We start from the raw sequence: 20,320 nt of genomic DNA on the forward strand, positions 1-20,320 counted from the left end.
TAGAAATCTTATTAATAATAGAAAAATCAACTAAATACAACTTCATCAGAAGTTGGAGGGATGTATAAAAAAATATATAATTTAAAAACTTATAAATTATAATGTAATAATATTTACACTAATCGAAAAATCACCACAATGACTTAGCTTGCGTGTATCCCGAAAAGTCATTAGAAAAATTTTAGAATCAAGAAATGTAAAGCTTTCACCAAGTGTCAGTAACAGCAATGTGATAGAAATTCAAAATTATTATTAAAACAGGGCACTTGAAATCTAGCCGGCCACCCAGATGGCACTACTAGAATCAAGTCCTGATGAGTTTTAGTTAGTCGTAAACCTTACTAGTTTTTTTTTTTTTTTTTGTTTTTTATATTTCGAATCTTCTCTTACGAGACTAAGAAAATGTGTTTAAATCTTTAAAATACTACAGTATTCTAACAGTTTCTTAAACTGTATTTATGGTAGGCGGTCCTAGTAATTGTCGCTGGATGGAATGTTGTAAAGATATGACTTCAAGAGTTTATGCGTGTTATTAGGGAGCATTTTTTTGATTTTGTGCATTAGGCCGTCAAACTATACTCTGTCGAATGCTTGAGAGACGTCCAAAAATACCGCAGTGCAGTACTCCCTATTCTCGAATGCTGTTCGAATTTCTATTGTTATGCGGTTCACCTGTTCGATAGTTCCATGTTTTTCGCGAAACCCGAATTGATGTGCTGGGTCAATGTGTCTTCTTAAGTATGATACGGGTTAGAAGGCATTTCTCAAAGAGTTTTGATAGACACGAAAAGTAGGCTTATTGGTCTGTATGAGGAGGTGATCGTGTGGTCTTTTCCTGGCTTTGGTATCATTATGATGATTAACTTTTTCCACCTCTTCGGGAAGCAGCCGATTCTTGTCATCGCGTTGAAGAGTTGGCATATAGTACCGACAGCACATAGTAGAAGTTCAATAAGCATTTTTGGAGTTATTAGATCGCAGACCGGAGATTTTCGTGGTTGTAGCTTCTTTTATAATTTTCTTCTTCTTCTTTTATAATTTTTATGACTTCACATACTCGAAATACAATTGGTTCGGCAATAGGAAAGTCCACTTCTGTTTACAAACGTATATTAGGCAGGTTTGTTACTGGATTTGGCTGGAAAACATTTTGAAGGTGGGTAGCGAATGTGTCGGCTCGGTTCTTGTCGCTTCGGGCCCAGCAACCTGCAGGGGTCCTTATTGGCGTAACCGTTACTGTTGGTGAGCTCAGTGTTGAGTGAGCTTTCCAAAGTGGGAATTTTGGGCTGGTAGGAGATAGTTGCTCTATATAGCGCTATTGGGATCTGTCTTCTTCTTGTCGTGAGTCGACGTGAAGCTTCTTTTAACTGTTGCTTTGCAGATGGCGATCGAGATAATTGCCATGTGCTTGGTGTTATATTTTGCCTACGTGGTGTTGCGATTCGATCCGCTGAAGCCAAAACTGTCTCGAGATTGTCTACGGTTCTGTTGATGTCATCTTCGTCGGTTAGCCGTGGTGTAAGTTCAATGTGTGAACTTATGTATTTTTTTATTTTGAGCCAGTTTGTGCTTTTAGAGGTTAACATGATGGGGTTGTCATTACTAACTGGCTGTTGGTTTAGGCCAAAGAGTACAGGCGAGTGGTCCGATGATAGATCCGGGAGAGAACAGACGCTAATTAGATTACGTGGGATGTTTTTGTAACTGCGAAGTCAGTTTATCGTCAAATCATGGCAAGGCAAAAAATAAGGAATAATTGACGAACTATATAAAAGAATCTTTTGTTGTTGCATGGTTGATTTTTTTTTTTTTTTTTTGTTACTCATTCCGTTTTTTTTCTGGTCAACAGGCATATACGATCTGTTAATTAACTAGGTAAAGCCTTGTTGTGATCTTCATCGAGTATCTGGTGGACTGTCGTCTATTGTACCCAGATTGTACATACAATGGATTGGTGGTGACATGTACGCATAGCTCTATAGTTGCGACAGAGGTTGAAAAGACGACTAATGGTCCACAGTGGCTATCCGCGGCGAGCCGAATTTCTGGGGATTTTATGTGTACATAAATTAAAGATACTGGTCACAACTGCACTACTTATTCTTCATACTTCATACCTGTGTTGGTTATTGAATTTAATAACTGGAATCATAAAGTGGTGGTCCTATAGTTGAGTATAGATCTTTTGTATATAATTATCAGTATAGATATATATATATATATATATATATATATATATATATATATATATATATATATATATATATATATATATATATATATATATACATATATATGACGCATGCGGACTCAGTGACAAGCAGAAATATGTCCAAGCGCGCGCCAAGATGACCCGTACAGCGGCACTATTTCTGGAGTCAACTGCAGTGTTCGAATATAATACATTGTGAACAAAGTTGATTAAAGAATTGACTATGTGTCATTAATAGGAAATTAGCTGAGCGTGTAAAACACAAAGACGAAAGTTTTCACGATTACCTGCTGCAAGTGAAATGTATTGCCGCGCGTGGAGTTATAGACATACAAACAGTGATAATACGAGATGAAAAAGCTTTGTTATCAGAGGCTGATGACTGAATTAGAGGTGGAGAACTATCGATGGCACTATCGACGCTATCGATGGTTTGGCGCTATCGCACCGCCATCGATTTCAGCCCTGCACTATCGATAGTTTTGCACTCGGCGTCTCACATCACAAAGAAAATATATAGCTGAAAGTGGACATCAAAAATATAGTGGAAAGCAAAAATATTGTTGAAAGTGGAAAGCAAAAATAAGTTATAGCATGGAGAAGTTCCTAACAATTGTGGAAAAAGGTAAGTGCAAGTGTATTTGTAAGTTTTATTTTAAGTATTCAAAACGTGTTTTTTCAATTAAAGCAAAACGACGCAGCTCAACTACTCCTAGCAGTGACGTCGAAGTAGCTTGTGAATGCAGCAGCGCTGACTCGGACGCAAGCGACACACAGCAAGAAGCCCTCAAACGCAAGAAAGGGATATCGAAGGTACTTTAAGCGATCTGACGATAAAAAACTGGCGAAGTGTCTGAATTGCGGAAAGGAATATAAGACGAGTGGCAACACGTCAAATCTAAGAGATCACCTAAAACGATTTCATCCAGGCATCGATGACGCTGTTGCCAAACCTGCAGAGTGCAATGACTCAAATTTACCTGCATCATCAAGCAGCAGCACAAGATCGAGCATGCACTCGATCTCTTCGCAGCCATTTCTTATGATACCAATTCTAGACGGAAGAGGGACATCGATCGTGTATTAGCCAAGATGATCGCAAAGGATGTTCAACCCTTCAATATAGTTGAATGGGATGGTTTTATCGAGTACTCCCAAATCCTTGACCCAAGGTACAAAATTCCCAGCAAAACCCATCTAAGAGATGTGCTGGTGAAGGGTATATTAGACGAGGCTGTTCTCACCCTAAAAACCAAATTAAGGGAAACAACTAGTGTTGCTGTGACATGCGATTGCTGGACATCAAGCGCAAATGATGCATTTTTAACTGTGACTTTCCATTTTATCGATGGCTTTCAGTTTCGAACAGCGTCACTCAGCACAGAAAAATTAAAAGATGCTACGAATCATTCGGCACCAAATATTGCTGAAACTTTGAAAGGTGTCTCAGAGCAATTCAATGTTTTGGACAAAACAGTGTACATTGCGACCGATAATGCAAGCTCAATGCTAAAAGCATGTGATATTTTAAAGATTCGTAACTTGCCATGTTTCGCACACAGCTTGAATCTTGTTGTGCAAGACGCTTTAAAAATGCATTCAATTTGTGCTTGGAAAACTTATTTGAAAAATGTAAGACCACTGTCAATTTTTTTAAAAGCTCTACTGCAAGCGCAAAATTTAAAAAAGCCCAAGAATCCGAAAACCCGCTTAGCTTGTTACAGGAAATGCCAACTAGGTGGAACAGCTTCTACTTTATGATAGAGCGCATAATAAAAACAAACAAAGCGATTTCAAAAGTGTTATTGGCCACAGCAAACGCACCTCTGCTATTTACTGCCAATGAAATAATTATATTAGAGGACATATGCAACCTATTGGCACTATTTCAAGATGTGACAGAGCAAATTTCCGGCGGCAAGTACATCACGATTTCTTTAATAATACCAATAGTTTGCGTATTATACCGCAAAGTTCACCAACTGACTATTGTTAAATACGACCGAAGGGAAAGCGCTGCAAGAATGTTTGTTGGATTCAATAACAAAAAGGCTTTTTAAATATGAAGAAAGAAGCATTATCAGAATTGGAACTATTTTGGATCCGAGGTTCAAAAAAATCGGATCCCGCAATGATTACAACGCTGAGCAAGCATCCGTTCTTTTAGAAAGTGTGCTTGTCATTACATCACATCAAATCTCGAAACCCATTGTGGAATTGGAACCTACAACTTCAAAAGAAAAAAAAATTGTTTGATTCTGTTGAAATAAAAACAAATGAAAAACCAACCACCAGCCGAAGTGATGCAATAATCGTAAAACGGCAATATCTAGAAAGAGGTGTAGCATCCCAGGATACAGATCCTCTGATCTGTATTCAAGTAAGCATACATATATATTAAGTGAAATTCAGTTTTTTGTTTATAATTTCAGATGAACGAAACGGATCTGAAACTTATAAAAACCGTAATGTTTAAATTTTTGTGCGTACCCGCCACATCAGTGGAGTCCGAGCGCATGTTTAGCAAGGCCGGACAAATAGTCTTCGATCGCCGAACTCGACTGAAGGAGGAAAACATTAACATGTTATTGTTTCTCAATAAGAACAAATGGCTCTACGAAGAAGCTAAATGAAAATGTTTAATAATTGAATGAAATGGTTTATTAATTTGTATAACACAAAGGCAACAAATGAAATGTATTTTTTATTTTTAAGAGTTAAGAATATAATAAAGTTTTGTTTAAATTGCATTTTATAGCTTTTTTTTACATTTAACAATTAATAAGCATCACACTACCGATAGCACTATCGATGGTTTGAGAAAAATAATCGCTCGCTATCGATGGCGCAGACTAGACAGAGTCGTTAAGTCGAAGCAGAACAGCCGTGCATGTACGCAGAAAGTCATCGTTGCTTCAGCCGTATAAAATTATCAATTATCTTAAACTTACTTTATATATTAAATTCTATTCTAATAAAACTAAGGCCGTTAGCCTTATATATATATATATATGTATATACTATAGATGACTGCATTAGGGTGCGTCATATTTAGTACAACAAAAATTGGGAAATTTAGAGCTTCTCTATTCTATCGGTCGATCATTACAATCGGCCGAATAGAATTCAATATGCTTATTTATTTATTTGGACCTTGACCTACTAACGGCAGTACCATCAAGTGGCCCAGCGATACTAAGCACGGGCTTGTTGACGCGTGGACAAAACAAAATATATTTTTTGAACAGCATGCATTAATCGATAACCGCAAACAAATACTAAAAGACGTTGGACAGCTAATGAAGTAAACTAGTAATACTATAGAAAAGTAAAAGATTATTATAATTCACTCACAGAATACGGAAGGGATTATGGCAAGCAAAGTTAGTAGTTATACGTGGAATGGAAAGAGGAAGAAAATTCCTAGTGATCCATGCAATCAAATGTGAATTTCCTCTTTAACGCCAATGATTAAAAAAATATTTTGATCATAAAATAAAGCTTTTAGGTTATTAAATTTAGCTTAGTTAGCTCTTCTAAAAATAAGCTTAGTTAGCTCTTCTAAAAAAAAGAATAATAATATAAGGTTTATTTGCGTTTCTTTCTTATTTTTCGAGTAGTTTTATCAAGGACACGGAATGGTCACCTTGTAGCGTAACGTGTGGCGAGGGAATTCGTCGACGTACATTTAAATGTAAAATCTATCTAGAATACTCCCGTACGGTGGCCACGGTAAATAACACCTTGTGCGAAGGGTCCAAACCCCACGATGAAGTCGAACGTTGCGTAGAGGATCCATGCATGCTGCCCTCACATGGGTATGACGATCAGTTTCCTCGTGACTCAATAAAGGTCGGAGTATCAGAGCCGGGGAAGACTTATGTGTGGCGTGAGCAAGGCTATACTTCATGCAGTGCCTCTTGTTTGGGCGGTGTAGAGGAATTGATCATTAACTGTGTGCGTGAGGACAACGGGCGGGTAGTTTCGCCATTCCTTTGCTCGCCAGAAACAAAACCGGAAGCTCGTGTTCGTACATGTAATGATCGTCCATGTCCCCCGCGCTGGAATTATTCAGATTATACGCCGTGCTCCAAAAGTTGTGGCATTGGTATTAAGACACGCGAAGTGCAATGCATTCATGAGGTAACCAGAGGCGGTGAGAACACTATGGTCGTGCCGAACAGTATGTGCCCACAGCCGCCACCAGCAGATCGTCAGTATTGTAATGTTCTTGATTGTCCAGTGCGCTGGGAGGTAGGTGAGTGGTCGAAGTGCTCGCACACATGCGGCTATGGCATCAAAGAACGTAAAGTAGAATGCAAACAAATTATGGCACAGGAGCATAAAATTGAACGAGCTGAATCCATGTGTCCTAGTGTCAAGCCGCCGGATAAAAAGCCGTGCAATGTCAAGACATGTCCCCCTGAAGATCCTAAGCCTGTTATACAAATTAGCAATTCGACACACATTCAGCACGATCCGAAAAAGACAAAGATTACTTTAAAAGTAGGTGGTGCTGGTGTCGTATTCTTTGGCACCCAAGTGAAGATCAAATGCCCAGTTAAACGCTACAATCGCACCAAAATCAAATGGAGTAAGGATCATAAGCCACTAACACGATCCCGTAAATTTAAAGTATCCAAAAAGGGAGCGTTACGGATACTGGACATCACCTTTCGCGATGCAGGTGTATATTCTTGTCACGCTGGTCTCAGTTCGGCTGAAATTCAAATTGAAGTTAAGGCAAAGCCCGGCCAACAAACTGAAGAACTTGAACGGTATGAAGCAGGTCAGATAAATCTTTAATATGAAATGAAAGTCATTTTAAATCGAACTTCAACTTACAGATCGACTAGTCCGTGAACAAAGTGGAACGGAAGCCCTAACTTCAGCAGACATGACATCCCCTCCTAATGGCGGTATAGATCAAGAAACACCAGGTGGCACTTATGGTACCTCTAATGGGTAAGAAATAAATTGTAGCACGAATCCAACATTGCTAGTCTATTATTAATTACTCTTTGTTGTCGTTGTTTAAAAAAATCTATAATATATTCATCTTTTGAAATCTTTAAAGAAACAGAGTAGTTTTAGTATCTCAAATTTTTTTTAATTACAATTATCAATATAAAATATTTAATTCATTTGAATCAAGATTATGTAGCCAGAGGGCGGTATTACAGCTTTCTTACTTTTTACAATACATATTATAATTTAAATTTTTAATTTCTTTCTATTAACAATAGCAGTCGAAAGAACTCAACAATTCATCACTAAAACTTTGTATATCTCACTGGTTCCTCCTATGCATCCTTTTGTATGAAATCTCCAGTATAGGGTCTATCAAAACAGGATTGAGTCAGTGCAAAAACAATTTTTGATTTTTGCCTTTTGTAGTTTAAATTAAAACCCTAATATTAGATTATCACCGAAGAATGCCTTTATTACTAAACCTTCATTCTCATATAGACCGTACAGCCATGCAGGCTATTGTTTTTACTAATGAAGTGTGAAATTGATTCTTCGGAGCTATTAGGTCTAATTAGTTTTTCTGTTTTGTTCAGGACCACTAGGAATTTTCTTACTTTTTTGATACCACGTCAAGCTATTACCTATAATTATAATAATCTGTATAATGTAATTTGCTTAAATAATTTTATTCCTTAGCTGAAAATGTTAATATTACAAGTCTGTTGTCATTTGTTGTCCAAATCCTTATCAATTGTGCGAGGTTTCCGATTAATGTTCAACAAGTAAGAAAGCTACAGTCGAGTGTACTCGACTGTGAGATACCCGCTACCCATTTTGAATAAAAGCAATATATTTTGCGGTATTATTCTCAAAATATACTGCAAAAATACTAAAAATACACCAAATGGTATATGTGGTATATCGATATAGTACCGCATTGTCAGCCAAAGCAACTCAGACCCTAGTAAGTAGGCGTTTTTGCCCATACAAAAGAATTTCTTTAATTACTTCCACAATTTTTTTTCTGATCGCAACCAAATTTTCAAGGATCATACCCACTATAGTTATTACTGTATATACCAAAATTCGTAACTCTAGCTTTAAAATTTCGCTTGTTATTCGATTTTTGATTTGCAGGGGCGGAAGTGGGCGTGGCAAAAATTTGAAACAAACTTGATCTGCGTGCAAACATAACAAATGCTGTCGAAAAAAAATTATAGCTCTATCTCTTATAGTCTCTGAGATCCAGTGTTTCATACGGACAGACGGACAGACACACAGACATACAGACACACAGACACACAGACACACAGACGGACAGACGGACATGGCTAGATCGTCTCGGCTGTTGACGCTGATCAAGAATATATATACTTTATAGGGTCGGAGATGCCTCCTTCTACCTGTTACATACATTTCCTGCCGGCACAAAGTTATAATACCCTTCTACCCTATGGGTAGCGGGTATAAACATTTTACATCTTAAAGAGATGTTTTAAAAATACACTACATATTTCGTTCTATATCTGTTAATTTCCTGAGGTGAAATTAAATTCAATTTTTTTACGACATTGTTAAAATGTATGGTACAATTATATACTATTTAATTCTTAAAACTGAAATTAGTTTCAACATTTATCAGTTTTTATTTATTATACAGTGTGACCAGCGGGATATTCTTAGATACACTACATAAATTCTGCTCAGCAGCGCTATGTATTTCGCAAATTTAACAAAAATTATTGTACCCGTTTTTACTAATACTGTATAATGCTACCGAAAACCATTAAAACTCCAATTTTAATGCCAATGATAGAGTATAATATCGGAAACTTGATGATTTTTATATTGTTAAAATTTTTTCCAAAATTGTGTATAAGGAAAGTATCGAAAAAGGTAGATAATTAGAGGATTATTGAAATGTTGTGATTAGATTATATGACATGATGTGATCCTCACCGAAAACATTCATTATTTTGGCAAGTGCTTCTTAATTGAACAGAATCAGCAAATGGCAGTGATCCCGTTTTTACGATATTTAACATACATACATTTTATGCGACATATTGACCAAGTGCATCTGAGAGTTTTTTAAAAAAGTATAAGCACTAACCATACAATACATAGATGCTTCACCCAGAACAATTTTTTGTATCATCAAAAACAGTATTATTGGGACCCCAGTCGGGCCGTGCGTTGCGATTCGAACACCGAGCCTCTTCGGCTCATTCGAAAATTCGAAGTTCTAACGCAGCGCGCAGCGTTGAGTTCAGTCGCAGATCAAATGCGGAGCGATGAGCACGGGCGCATTTCGTTGCGCTCTGCTTTCGTTTCTATGTATGCGTGTATGTATCTACATGCTCGCCTATATTAGTATGTGTATGCATATGAAGTTTTGCAACGTGCAGTTGCCTCACTGACAAGCAGCTAGCGCACGTCAATTTTGTTTAGCCGCGACGAAAGTCTCGAAGATGAAGGCAACAACAATTGCTCGCGTTCTATATGTTTGCAGTTAAATAGCACTTGCACCAGGACCGCGTTGGCTCTGCTGGTGGTTTGCAAGCCCAACATGTTGAGGGTCCGGGTTCAAATCCCGATCGAGAATATACGGATATTTTGTTTTTTTTTAATGCGATTTAACTTTTTTCATTCCCTTTCAAGTTTACTGATAGAAGTAAAATTTAATAACGCATTGATTTTTGATGATTTACAAATTCCTTTTTGCAAATACTTTTTAAAACTCTATTTAAAAAAGTTTTAACTTTAAAATTTTGTTTTTTACATTTTAAGATAACAATAACATTTCAGGAAATTAGAGAAAATATAAATAATACAATTTTTATTAAATATTGTTTTTATTTTTAATAAAAGTTTGTTCTGGGTGAAGCATCTATGTATTGTATGGTTATACATTTTATTTATTATTTCTACTTTTTCCGTTTCACATCATAATAAGCAACTCGCTGTGCAACCATCATATTTATATATTTCGTCAAATTGATCAACTTGGCGATTTTCTTTTTATTTTTTTCGACTTTCCTTTATTTTAAGGAATTGCAAAGCAATTTGAAATAATTTTAAGCCATAAAAATTTGCAGTTGGAAACATCAGATAAAATCGATCGATATCGCACTTTTCCCGATAAATATGCCAAAATATTAGCCAAAATACGGCCAAAGTACCTTTTCAGGTGATACGGCGGAAATTTTTATAATGCATTATTATTGAACAACACTGGAAAATATAATCATTCCTTTCATTATACCAAAAGCAGCTGTGGTTAATACGCTTTTATTATCAATTTCTGAAAAATAAAACCTTCCGCCGCAAATTTATTGAAAATTCCTTTAAAAGAGCAATTAACACCAAAAAGTAAAATTAAATGGACGAAACTAAAAAATGTGTAAAGATTCATCTTTTTGTAAAAATATTGATTTTTGTCATACTGCCGAATGTTTGAACAAAAAAGTTAAAAATTGCATTAGCCATGAGGGCAGTCGTTCGTCAATTAAAAATCGCACAATCAGCGTTTCGAGTAAAATACATTTAAAATTTTCGTTCGCACAATTTGTTTATTCTAGGATAATTAAACGATTTTTAAGCAAAAAAAAGTATAATAATTGAAAATTTTACAACGTAATGGGAAACCAAGAGTTTTCTTATCACAAAATGTGAAAATCTAATTATTGAACATTCTACTGCGGTGTTACCTCGTAATGGGAAACCAAGAGTTATCACAAAATTTCCATTAGAATCCCACCGTATTGTTTATTTCTTATTTATAAAGCACATACACTGCTGGTCTTAGGTTAGACGCACTCACTCTTATTTTAAATAAAATGCTATATTTATAATAATGCTTATTCTAATTGTCCAAAAAGCTTTTCTTATCAGAGTTCGAATCTTGTTCGAAAAATATTTGCTCACATTTGCGAAAAAATAACTGTACATTCGAAGATTTCAGAAAGTTCTATGGCAATCACACGTGTTTTCGGTTGTTCAATGAAATAGACGCACTTTAGATTTCTTTGTCTTGCGTAAAGAAGTGCAGTTTTTTGTATTGATAAAATATTAAAAATAAACAAATAAATTGTTTTAGAGCTATATTTAAAGTAAAAATGGAAAAAGCTGGTGAGCTTATTAGAACGTCAAAAAGTAGACTTTTTTCACTCGCAAGGACTGTCCAATCGAAACATTTCCAAAAAGATAAATCGCAGCTCCAGAACTGTTGATAGATATTTAAAAGATCCAGAGGAATATGGAAAAAACTTCAAAGGAAAAAAAAGAGCACTATCTGAATAAGCAGTACGCAAAATTGTTAGAATTGCATCAAATTCGACTAAGTCCGCACCTAAGATTAAGGAATTAGCCGGAGTAAAAGCAAGCCTTTCAACTGTTCAGCGTACAATCAGAAATGCAGAATACCTAAAGCGACTAAAAATCAAGAAAAAACCTCCTCTGAATGCAATACGCAAAGAAAAACGGCTTCAATTCGCGAAAGAATACATGACGTGGAATGTTCAAACAGATACTCGGCTTAATGATTGGCGTTCTGTTGTTTTGACTGATGAAAAACGTCTTAATTTAGATGGCCCGATGGCTTTCAATATTATTATCATGATTTGCGAAAAGATGAGCTATATTTAAGTCGCCACCACAGCCGAGAAGGTGGAGTAATGGTGTGGGGTGCTATCACGTTCTATGGAACAATTGACTTGATTTGTATCGATCAGAAGATGAACGGCGATCGCTTCAAAACATTGTTGGAATCCGTATTTCCAAAATTAAATAATCTTATTGGACCAATTCCTTGGATTATTCAACAGGACAATGCTCCTATTCATAACTCTCGAGTAGTAAAGTCGTTTATTTCGAGTCAAAACGTTAATATCATGACCTGGCCACCATAGTCTCCAGATCTTAACGTAATTGAAAATGTTTGGGGCTGGCTAACGCGGAAGGTATACGAAGGAGGAAAGCAATACGAAGATAAGGAAACATTAACTGCAGCTATTAAACGTGCTTGGAGCGAGATTTCGTTGAAATACATAGATTCGCTGTATTATTCTATGAAGGACCGGATATATGAAGTTATTACTAACAAAGGAGGCAGTACTCATTACTGAAATGTTTTTTTTTATTTCTAATAAATCAAATAATAACACTAACTACAAATTTAAGTTAAAAATAAGGTACTTTTTTTTTTTTAAAAAATATTATGTCTATTCTATTAACCAAGAAAAATGTGCCTTATTTTAAGTTGCTTCAAGAAAATGTTTGAAAACACAACTTATGTTATATTTTTATAATATTTTGAATATTATAATTAAAGTATTATTAAATAACCAAGGTTTTTGCATATTAACTTTTTTTCAACAATCAATAAAATAAAAAATATAAATCAAATTTGTGTGGAAAACTGAGTGCGTCTAACCCAAGACCAGCAGTGTATGTACATATGTATACATACATAAATTGCTTCCTAAAAGCGGAAGACTTTATAGCACTTATTCGTGGCACTCAACATTTCACGATAAACATAAATTATAGTTTTTTGTATATTAAATTATTATTGTATTTTTCAGATCTAATCAGCAGTCCACTCGCCGCAAACAGCAGAATCCGTTGGATAGATTGCAGAATGGACGTGAACGAAATCGACGTCCCAAAAATAATGGATTTCAACATGCGGACAGCAGCATTATGGAAGACGAGGTAAATTTTGGACAACAGCCTTCTTTGCTTTCTGTAATAATTCGATATGCAAGTGCATTTCATTAACTTTATTTATTTTAAACTTTTGCAATAAATTTATATGCAACAAAAAAATGTATATCAAACTATTTCATATTGTTGTTGCTTTAGTTTTTGGAAATTTTTATACCCGCTACCCATAAGGTAGAAGGGTATTATAACTTTGTACCGGCAGGAAATGTATGTAACAGGTTGAAGGAGGCATCTCCGACCCTATAAAGTATATATACAGGCATGCTCCGGTTTTCACTTTCGGTTTTCGTTTTCGTTTTGATAACGAAAAAATTGGTGCTCCCGTTTTCACTTTCACAAGATTTTTTCGAATTCAAAAACGAGAAAATTTGTCTTGTAGAAATGAAAAGTAAATGCCTTTTTCTATATTAAATCGGATCTTATTTGCAAAAGGAAAAAAAGTAGTTGACTCATTGGTTTATTTTCGTTCTTTTAAGACCGCCAGCAGATCAATTAGGCTTGTAATTATTTTTAAAACGACTAATTTCTGACCCCACCTCAAATTTTTATATCAAATTTTGCCGTCGGCAACAACAATTTTCGTTTTGGTGAGCGACCGATAAGTCCGACACCATGAGTTATCGCCTAAGCTGCCATACTTTTGATAGAATGAAAAAGCAAGTTAAAAATACTTGTATAATCAAACGGATGGCAATAAATTTGTTAAAGTTGGGTAAAATATGTTTTTTAAAAATTAATTAACACTTATGTGTTAAAATTTTATAAAAAAAATTGTTGGAATAACCGGAATGAAATCCATTAAAAAGGTGGCATCCCCATTTTTTGTGGGAAACAGCTGATTGCCGTTCAACTGATTTTTTTAAAGAAAGTATCAAATATTTCTTTGCAAAAAAGACAAAAGGCAAATATATTTTATTCAGGGGAAGCATAAATAAACAATGGAGGATAAAAATATCCTTATGTGAGTTCAATCCACGCACGAAATTTGACATACAAAAGACATTTTTTCGCGTTGTTTACTTTTAACCAAAACACAAGTCAGCTGTTTTAGCAGTAAAAAATGAAACGTTCCGATAGCAAAACGATGACCAAAAACGTGTGAAAACCGGAGCACCTAAAAACGAAAATCTCGGGTTTGGTCCCAAAACGAAAACGAAAACCGAAAGTGAAAACCGGAGCATGCCTGATATTCTTGATCAGCGTCAACAGCCGAGACGATCTAGCCAAGTCCGTCTGTCCGTCCGACATGACCATATCGACGCTGATCATACTTTATAGGGTCGGAGATGCATCCTTCTGCCTTCCTGGACGCACAGAGTTATAATACCTTTCTATGCTATGACCAAGGTCAGTAGATAACCGGTATAGAGTGTCTTCGTTTCAGTCGCACAGTATTTATGCATTGTTGGCAAAAACCAACAGTATCCTATGGGGTATCCGGGAAACGTCACCGAGATAGCCTGACATTAACAGAGGAGATGTTTCAGTGTTTCCATGACTCCGGTCTTTTTCCATTTTCTACACTGATCACTATTCATGACATCCAGCCATACTGCACGCGCAGCTCACAAACAGTGACCAATTAAAATACAGATCATTAGTTATAGTATATTCTTGAAAGCTGCATGACGTACTTGTCTACGTTGATGTTGATTGATCAGATGAGTGTCAGCTCAACTTTCATCGTAGCTTAAAGTGGTGCTTCAATTTCCTGCTTATAGATCTCACGGATATCATAACATTATGTACGTTACTGATATCAAGCCTTATACGCTCTTTGGGAAGGGTGTCTGCAATATCATTGTCTTCGATGCACTGGTGGATTGGGATCCAATAAGTACGAAAGGCTGCGGATGCGTTCAGCGACTCTATTGCTGTTCTGATCTCCAGGATCACCTTGGATTGGAGCACAACATAGCACATTGATCTTATGGCAGCTTGGCTGTCAGTAAAAATGTTAATTGCGTTGTGACTGGAGCATCTATGATGACATTTTTTTAAGGGTGCCTAAAATTCCAATAAGAGATGTCTTGGACAACAATCTCGATAAACTTGCTCTTTGTATACGCATATTAATTGGGAGACCATCAGATGCACTACCTTGTTCTAGATTTGCCTATGTTTCAAGAAGGAAAGACACTACACAGATTGAGCTGACACTCACAAAAATTACAATTTCTCAGTGCATTTTATTAATGGTGGTGTCATAATTGATAACTTCGAAAGAGCTGCCAGTCATCATTCTCTGTTTCGTAGCATCCCGGGAAATGAGTTTTAGCACTGCTTGCGATCTGTACTCCACTGCTCGTCCGTAGGACCGGAACCGTGCTTGTGCAGCAGCATACTAAGCCCGGAGGTGTCTTCTACGTCATTCAGACCTGAGCAGAAGGTTCGCCATAAAAACCTTTTGGATGAGTGAATTTTCTTATATGTAGGTCTTCAGCAGAAATTGTACTCATCTCGGACAACGGTCCGTCTTAGCAAGCCAGTACCACTTCCTAGGCCGCTTAAGTGCTCACCTGACCTAAATGACGATGGGGAAGATGACCTTAGCCGTCGGCATGGACGGAATATTATTTCTGTTCTCAACTTCTAGTTTTGATCTCTCCCATAGGCAGTCCAGTTTGCGGACGGTCGCCTTGAGCCAGAGCAATGTTGGGTCGTCCTTGCCTGTGAGGATTTTGACATCGTTCAGCTAGCCCTTCGAAAGTCTGGAGTTTTTTCCATCGTAACAAACAGTGCGTCGAGGGCCAACCCCACCTCTCTGTAGACATTTTGCCGTTAGAGTTTCTTCTGTTGATGAGACTAACGGCCAGATGCCGCAGTTTCTGCTGTCAGTTTCGTTTAGTGAGTGTCCGATTTCTATACGGTTTGAATGGGTCAGGTGTTTGATGCCTCTACGCCACCGAGACGCATCCGAATGTGGACAGCCGCATCTCCTTCAGGACCGCCATGCCCCTATGAGGAATCATAGAGATGCTGGCCGTGAGGCCAGAAGAACACGTTCCTCCATGCCATGCTTTCTTGATCTGAGTCAACAAGAACAACGGCAACTGACGGAGAGAGGAGCCTTCAGCTAAGATCGGCAGTAAGACGTCGGCACATGTTACCCATTAACATTGCGGTAGCGATGTCATAAGAGAAACAATTTGAATAGAATTTGCTAGCAGCTGTTACAGATTAATATAAAATTAAGCATTTAAATAATTTTTTGTAATATATCTGTACGATAAGGTAATAATGGAAGTTTCATAGTGAGCATACATAAAAATTTCGAACACAATGAATAATAACTTTTATAATAAAATAAAAAATAATAACTAAATACTAGACACAGGAATAGTGAGAATATTTTGGCATATTAGACAATTCGAAAATATTAAAATCACCAAGAGGCATCAACATTATATATAATACAAGTATTATTAGGGTTGGTTGCACCGGCAGCCTCTTGAGAGGCAGAGCATAGATCTCTAAAGGTCCGTAGCTGCACCTGTGGTGGATGCTGTCGCTTCAGAAGTCGGTTAGTATAGATGCATATTTGAAAAAAAGCAACAGCACCCTGAGAGGTTGCAGTGAAATGTTTAAAATGCAGTTAGATACGGTGTTGAGCTACTAAGCTTTTTTAGTAACTTTTATTCGCAAAAATATAATAAAACATGCGAATTCAAATTTAATGTTTATAGCTATGGTACATACTATATGTATATATTTGTAACCACTTATGTTTTGGCTGTGACTTGAATACTTTCAAGCTTCGCCACCGACACGATATATTTTCAAAATATACCGAAAATTCCACAAAAATGATAAAAAATATACCAAATGGTATATTTGGTATATCGATATTGTTCCACCACTAACCCTACATACCACTTGCAATGGCCTCCTCGTGGTGTTCCCTGGATACTGATCAAGTAAATTTACTTAATTGGTAACTAATTCGAGCGGCGACAAACTAAAATAATAATTGACGCGTGCCAATCACTTGTAGTTGCAACAACAACTCTTGCAAAGTGTATACACATGCACACGGGCAAGCTACACACGCATACAACCCACCCCAATTCTAGACAGTTTGGCATTTAGAATTAGATAATATTTCTAAAATAAATAATAATTGTTTTTCATCGGCTAAAAATAAAAAAAAGTATAATTTTGTATATATTTTCTGAAAAAATATTGTTTTTTTTTTATTTTTATACCCGCTACCCATAGGGTAGAAGGGTATTATAACTTTGTGCCGGCAGGAAATGTATGTAACAGGTAGAAGGAGGCACCTCCGACCCTATAAAGTATATATATTCTTGATCAGCGTCAACAGCCGAGACGATATAGCCATGTCCGTCTGTCCGTCTGTGTGTCTGTCCGTCCGTCCGTATGAAACACTGGATCTCAGAGACTATAAGAGATAGAGCTATAATTTTTTTTCGACAGCATTTGTTATGTTTGCACGCAGATCAAGTTTGTTTCAAATTTTTGCCACGAATAACAAGCGTAATTTTAAAGCTAGAGTTACGAATTTTGGTATATACAATAATTACTGTAGTAGTTATGATTCCTGAAAATTTGGTTGCGATCAGATAAAAATTGTGGAACTTATTAAATAAATACTTTTGTATGGGGAAAAACGCCCACTTACTAGGGGTCTTAGTTGCTTTGGCCAACAATCTGGCACATTGTGCCGTCTATGGTATATTTTGAATGGCGTACTATATCGATATACCAAACATACTATTCGGTATATTTTTAGTATTTTTAGTATTTTCGGTATATTTTGAAAATGATACCGCAATATTTTGCCTTTATTAAAAGTGGGTAGCGGGTATCTCACAGTCGAGCACACTCGACTGTAACTTTCTTACTTGTTATATTTTGTAATATTTTAGTTAGTAAAAAATTGAATCAAAAGTTTTAATAAAAAAAATAAAGAATTTATAAATGAATATTTAAATTTTTTAATTTGTAAAAAATGAAAATATAAATAAAAATGAAAATAAAATATAAATAAAAAAAGACGGGATTTGAACCCAAGCACTTTTCCACACCCGCCAACACATTACGAGTAAAGCCAACGCACTTTGATTTTCGCTGGCAGTAAATTGCCAGTATATAGGCACGAAGAGTCGAAGGCACGAACAGTCACTCGACTTCATCTTCGAGACTTTCGTCGCGGCAAAACAAAATTGACGTGCGCTAGCTGCTTGTCAGTGAGGCAACTGTACGTTGCAAAACTTCATATGCATACACATACTAATATAGGCGAGCATGTAGGTACATACACGCATACATAGAAACGAAAGCAGAGTGCAACGAAATACGCCCGTGCTCATCGCTCCGCATTCGATCTGCGACTGAACCCAACGCTGCGCGCCAGTGTTGCCAGAATCTCTGGAGCAAAAATTGCTGGATTTCAGAAAAAAAAAAAATGTTAAAATTATACAAATAATAGCCAACAAAATTGCTAAATATTTTAAATGACATTATTTATTAAGTTTGTACATTTTTAATTTATTTAAGAATAAAATCTTGAAATTAAAAATAAAAGAACAGGATTTCGTATTTTTATGATTTTGTTAACACTTAGGGGGCAAATATAACACTTGAAATGCAGGTAACTTTTCAAGTCAGTGAACTCAAGTAGCTCATATAATCGAACCACTTGTTTAAATACAAGCCCCGATTTCATTGCAAACTGTTAATCACAATTTTTGCAGTGTATGACAAAAGGAGCACATAATAAAAAGGATTTAAGTAAAATAGCTAAAATTGCCAAAAGAGAAATAAAAAGTTGCTAAATTTGTAGCTAATAGCATTTTTAAGTTTAAAAGTTGCAAATTAACTAAAGCAACTAAATTGCTAAACTGGCAGCACTGCTTCACAGTTTCACAATTTGTATTTAGCTAATGAGTGAACGAACTAAGTTCGCACATGAATTATAAACAGAATCGAACTAGTATAATGTAAATTTTATGAGTAAACCTCAAAATACATCCTATCGGTAAAAGAGCTATCGGAACTTTTTAAAAAGTGCCTTAAGTAGCCGAGGCTTTGAAAAAAATGGTAGATTTCTAGCTAATAGCATTTCACAAAATCTTATAGCTTTTGCAGTTTCAAAATAGCTAGATCTAGCAATAAATTAGCTAAAATGGCAACACTGCTGCGCGCTGCTTTAGAACTTCGAATTTTCGAATGAGCCGAAGAGGCTCGGTGTTCGAATCGCAGCGCACGGCTCGACTGGGGTTGCAACTTGCAATAATATTGTTTTTAATGATACCTTTTGGATGTATGACTTGACGCATCTATATATTGTATGGTTAGTGGTTCCACATTTAAAATATACCATAGACGGCACAATATACCAGATTGTCAGTCAAAGCAACTGAGACCCCTAGTAAGTAGGGGTTTTTGCCTATACAAAAGTATTTCTTTAATAACTTCCACAATTTTTAACTGATCGTAAGCAAATTTTCAGGAATCACCAAAATTCGCAGTTGTAGCTTTAAAATTACGATTGTTATTCGAATTTTTGGATTTGCAGGGGCGGAAGTGGGCGTGGCAAAAATTTGAAACAAATCTGATCTGCGTGCAAACATAATAAATGCTGTCGAAAAAATAGCTCTATCTATCTCGCTCTCTATATAATAGCTCTATCTCTTATAGTCTCTGAGATCCAGTGTTTCCTACGGACAGACAGACAGACGGACATGGCTAGACCGTCTCGGCTGTTGATGCTGATGAAGAATATATATATTATATAGGGTCGGAGATGCCTCCTTCTACCTGTTACATACATTTCCTGCCGGCACAAAGTTATAATACCCTTCTACCCTATGGGTAGCGGGTATAAAAAGCAATTAGCCGATCGCAATTTAAGCGATCGCTAACAGTGTCAGAGAGCATGCAGTGCTGCCGGCAGAGGCAGCGCTTCTGGCAGACGCTGTCACAGCATTGCATTAACATTAGCTGTCTGCTGTTCCCGACATACGGTGATGCAAAGAATTGAAGCCCAAGTCCCCCAATGGTCTCAGAATCTCATTGCCCTCGGTGCCCAGATTGTGGAGAATGTTCTTCATTAGTTGAATGAGTAATGAGTTTAACAGAGGAATGTGATTGTAGAATTTCTTCAACCATCCCCTACTCTGCGTAATCATATTCAGTAGTACCCACTTTAAAAAAAGCAATGCCAATCTATGAACCTTAGAGAGCAGACGGAAAACTAAACAATATCAGCTCAAATGAGTTGGAAAAAATATGAACCTGTACAGAAGCAGAAAGGTCATTCAAGACAATAAATCTCTTAGCCTCCTCTACTATTCTTGACATTAACAAACGAAAAAAATATTTCTACTTACAGGCTGTCCATATTGTAAGTAATTATGTTTTTCGTGATTTATGACTCCCACCCAT

General features: G+C 36.4%; 1 protein-coding gene across 5 annotated transcripts in view; it reads left to right on the top strand.

Moving 5' to 3' along the window:
* The window catches only part of LOC117565513 (protein madd-4), a 101,267-nt gene that overhangs the window by 60,900 nt on the left and 20,047 nt on the right, over nt 1–20,320 (top strand). For 4 of the 5 annotated variants that reach the window (XM_034244645.2, XM_034244644.2, XM_034244648.2 and 1 more), the window contains 3 exons: nt 5,833–7,001; nt 7,060–7,177; nt 12,769–12,898. In XM_034244645.2, coding sequence (XP_034100536.2) covers nt 5,833–7,001; nt 7,060–7,177; nt 12,769–12,898 — 1,417 coding nt within the window. Of the gene's footprint in view, nt 1–5,832; nt 7,002–7,059; nt 7,178–12,768; nt 12,899–20,320 lie in introns of those variants that run through there. The other variant, XR_007954431.1, reaches the window with a different exon arrangement.

The sequence above is a fragment of the Drosophila albomicans genome, chromosome 2L (genome assembly GCF_009650485.2).
Source record: "Drosophila albomicans strain 15112-1751.03 chromosome 2L, ASM965048v2, whole genome shotgun sequence".
Classification (NCBI taxonomy): domain Eukaryota; kingdom Metazoa; phylum Arthropoda; class Insecta; order Diptera; family Drosophilidae; genus Drosophila; species Drosophila albomicans.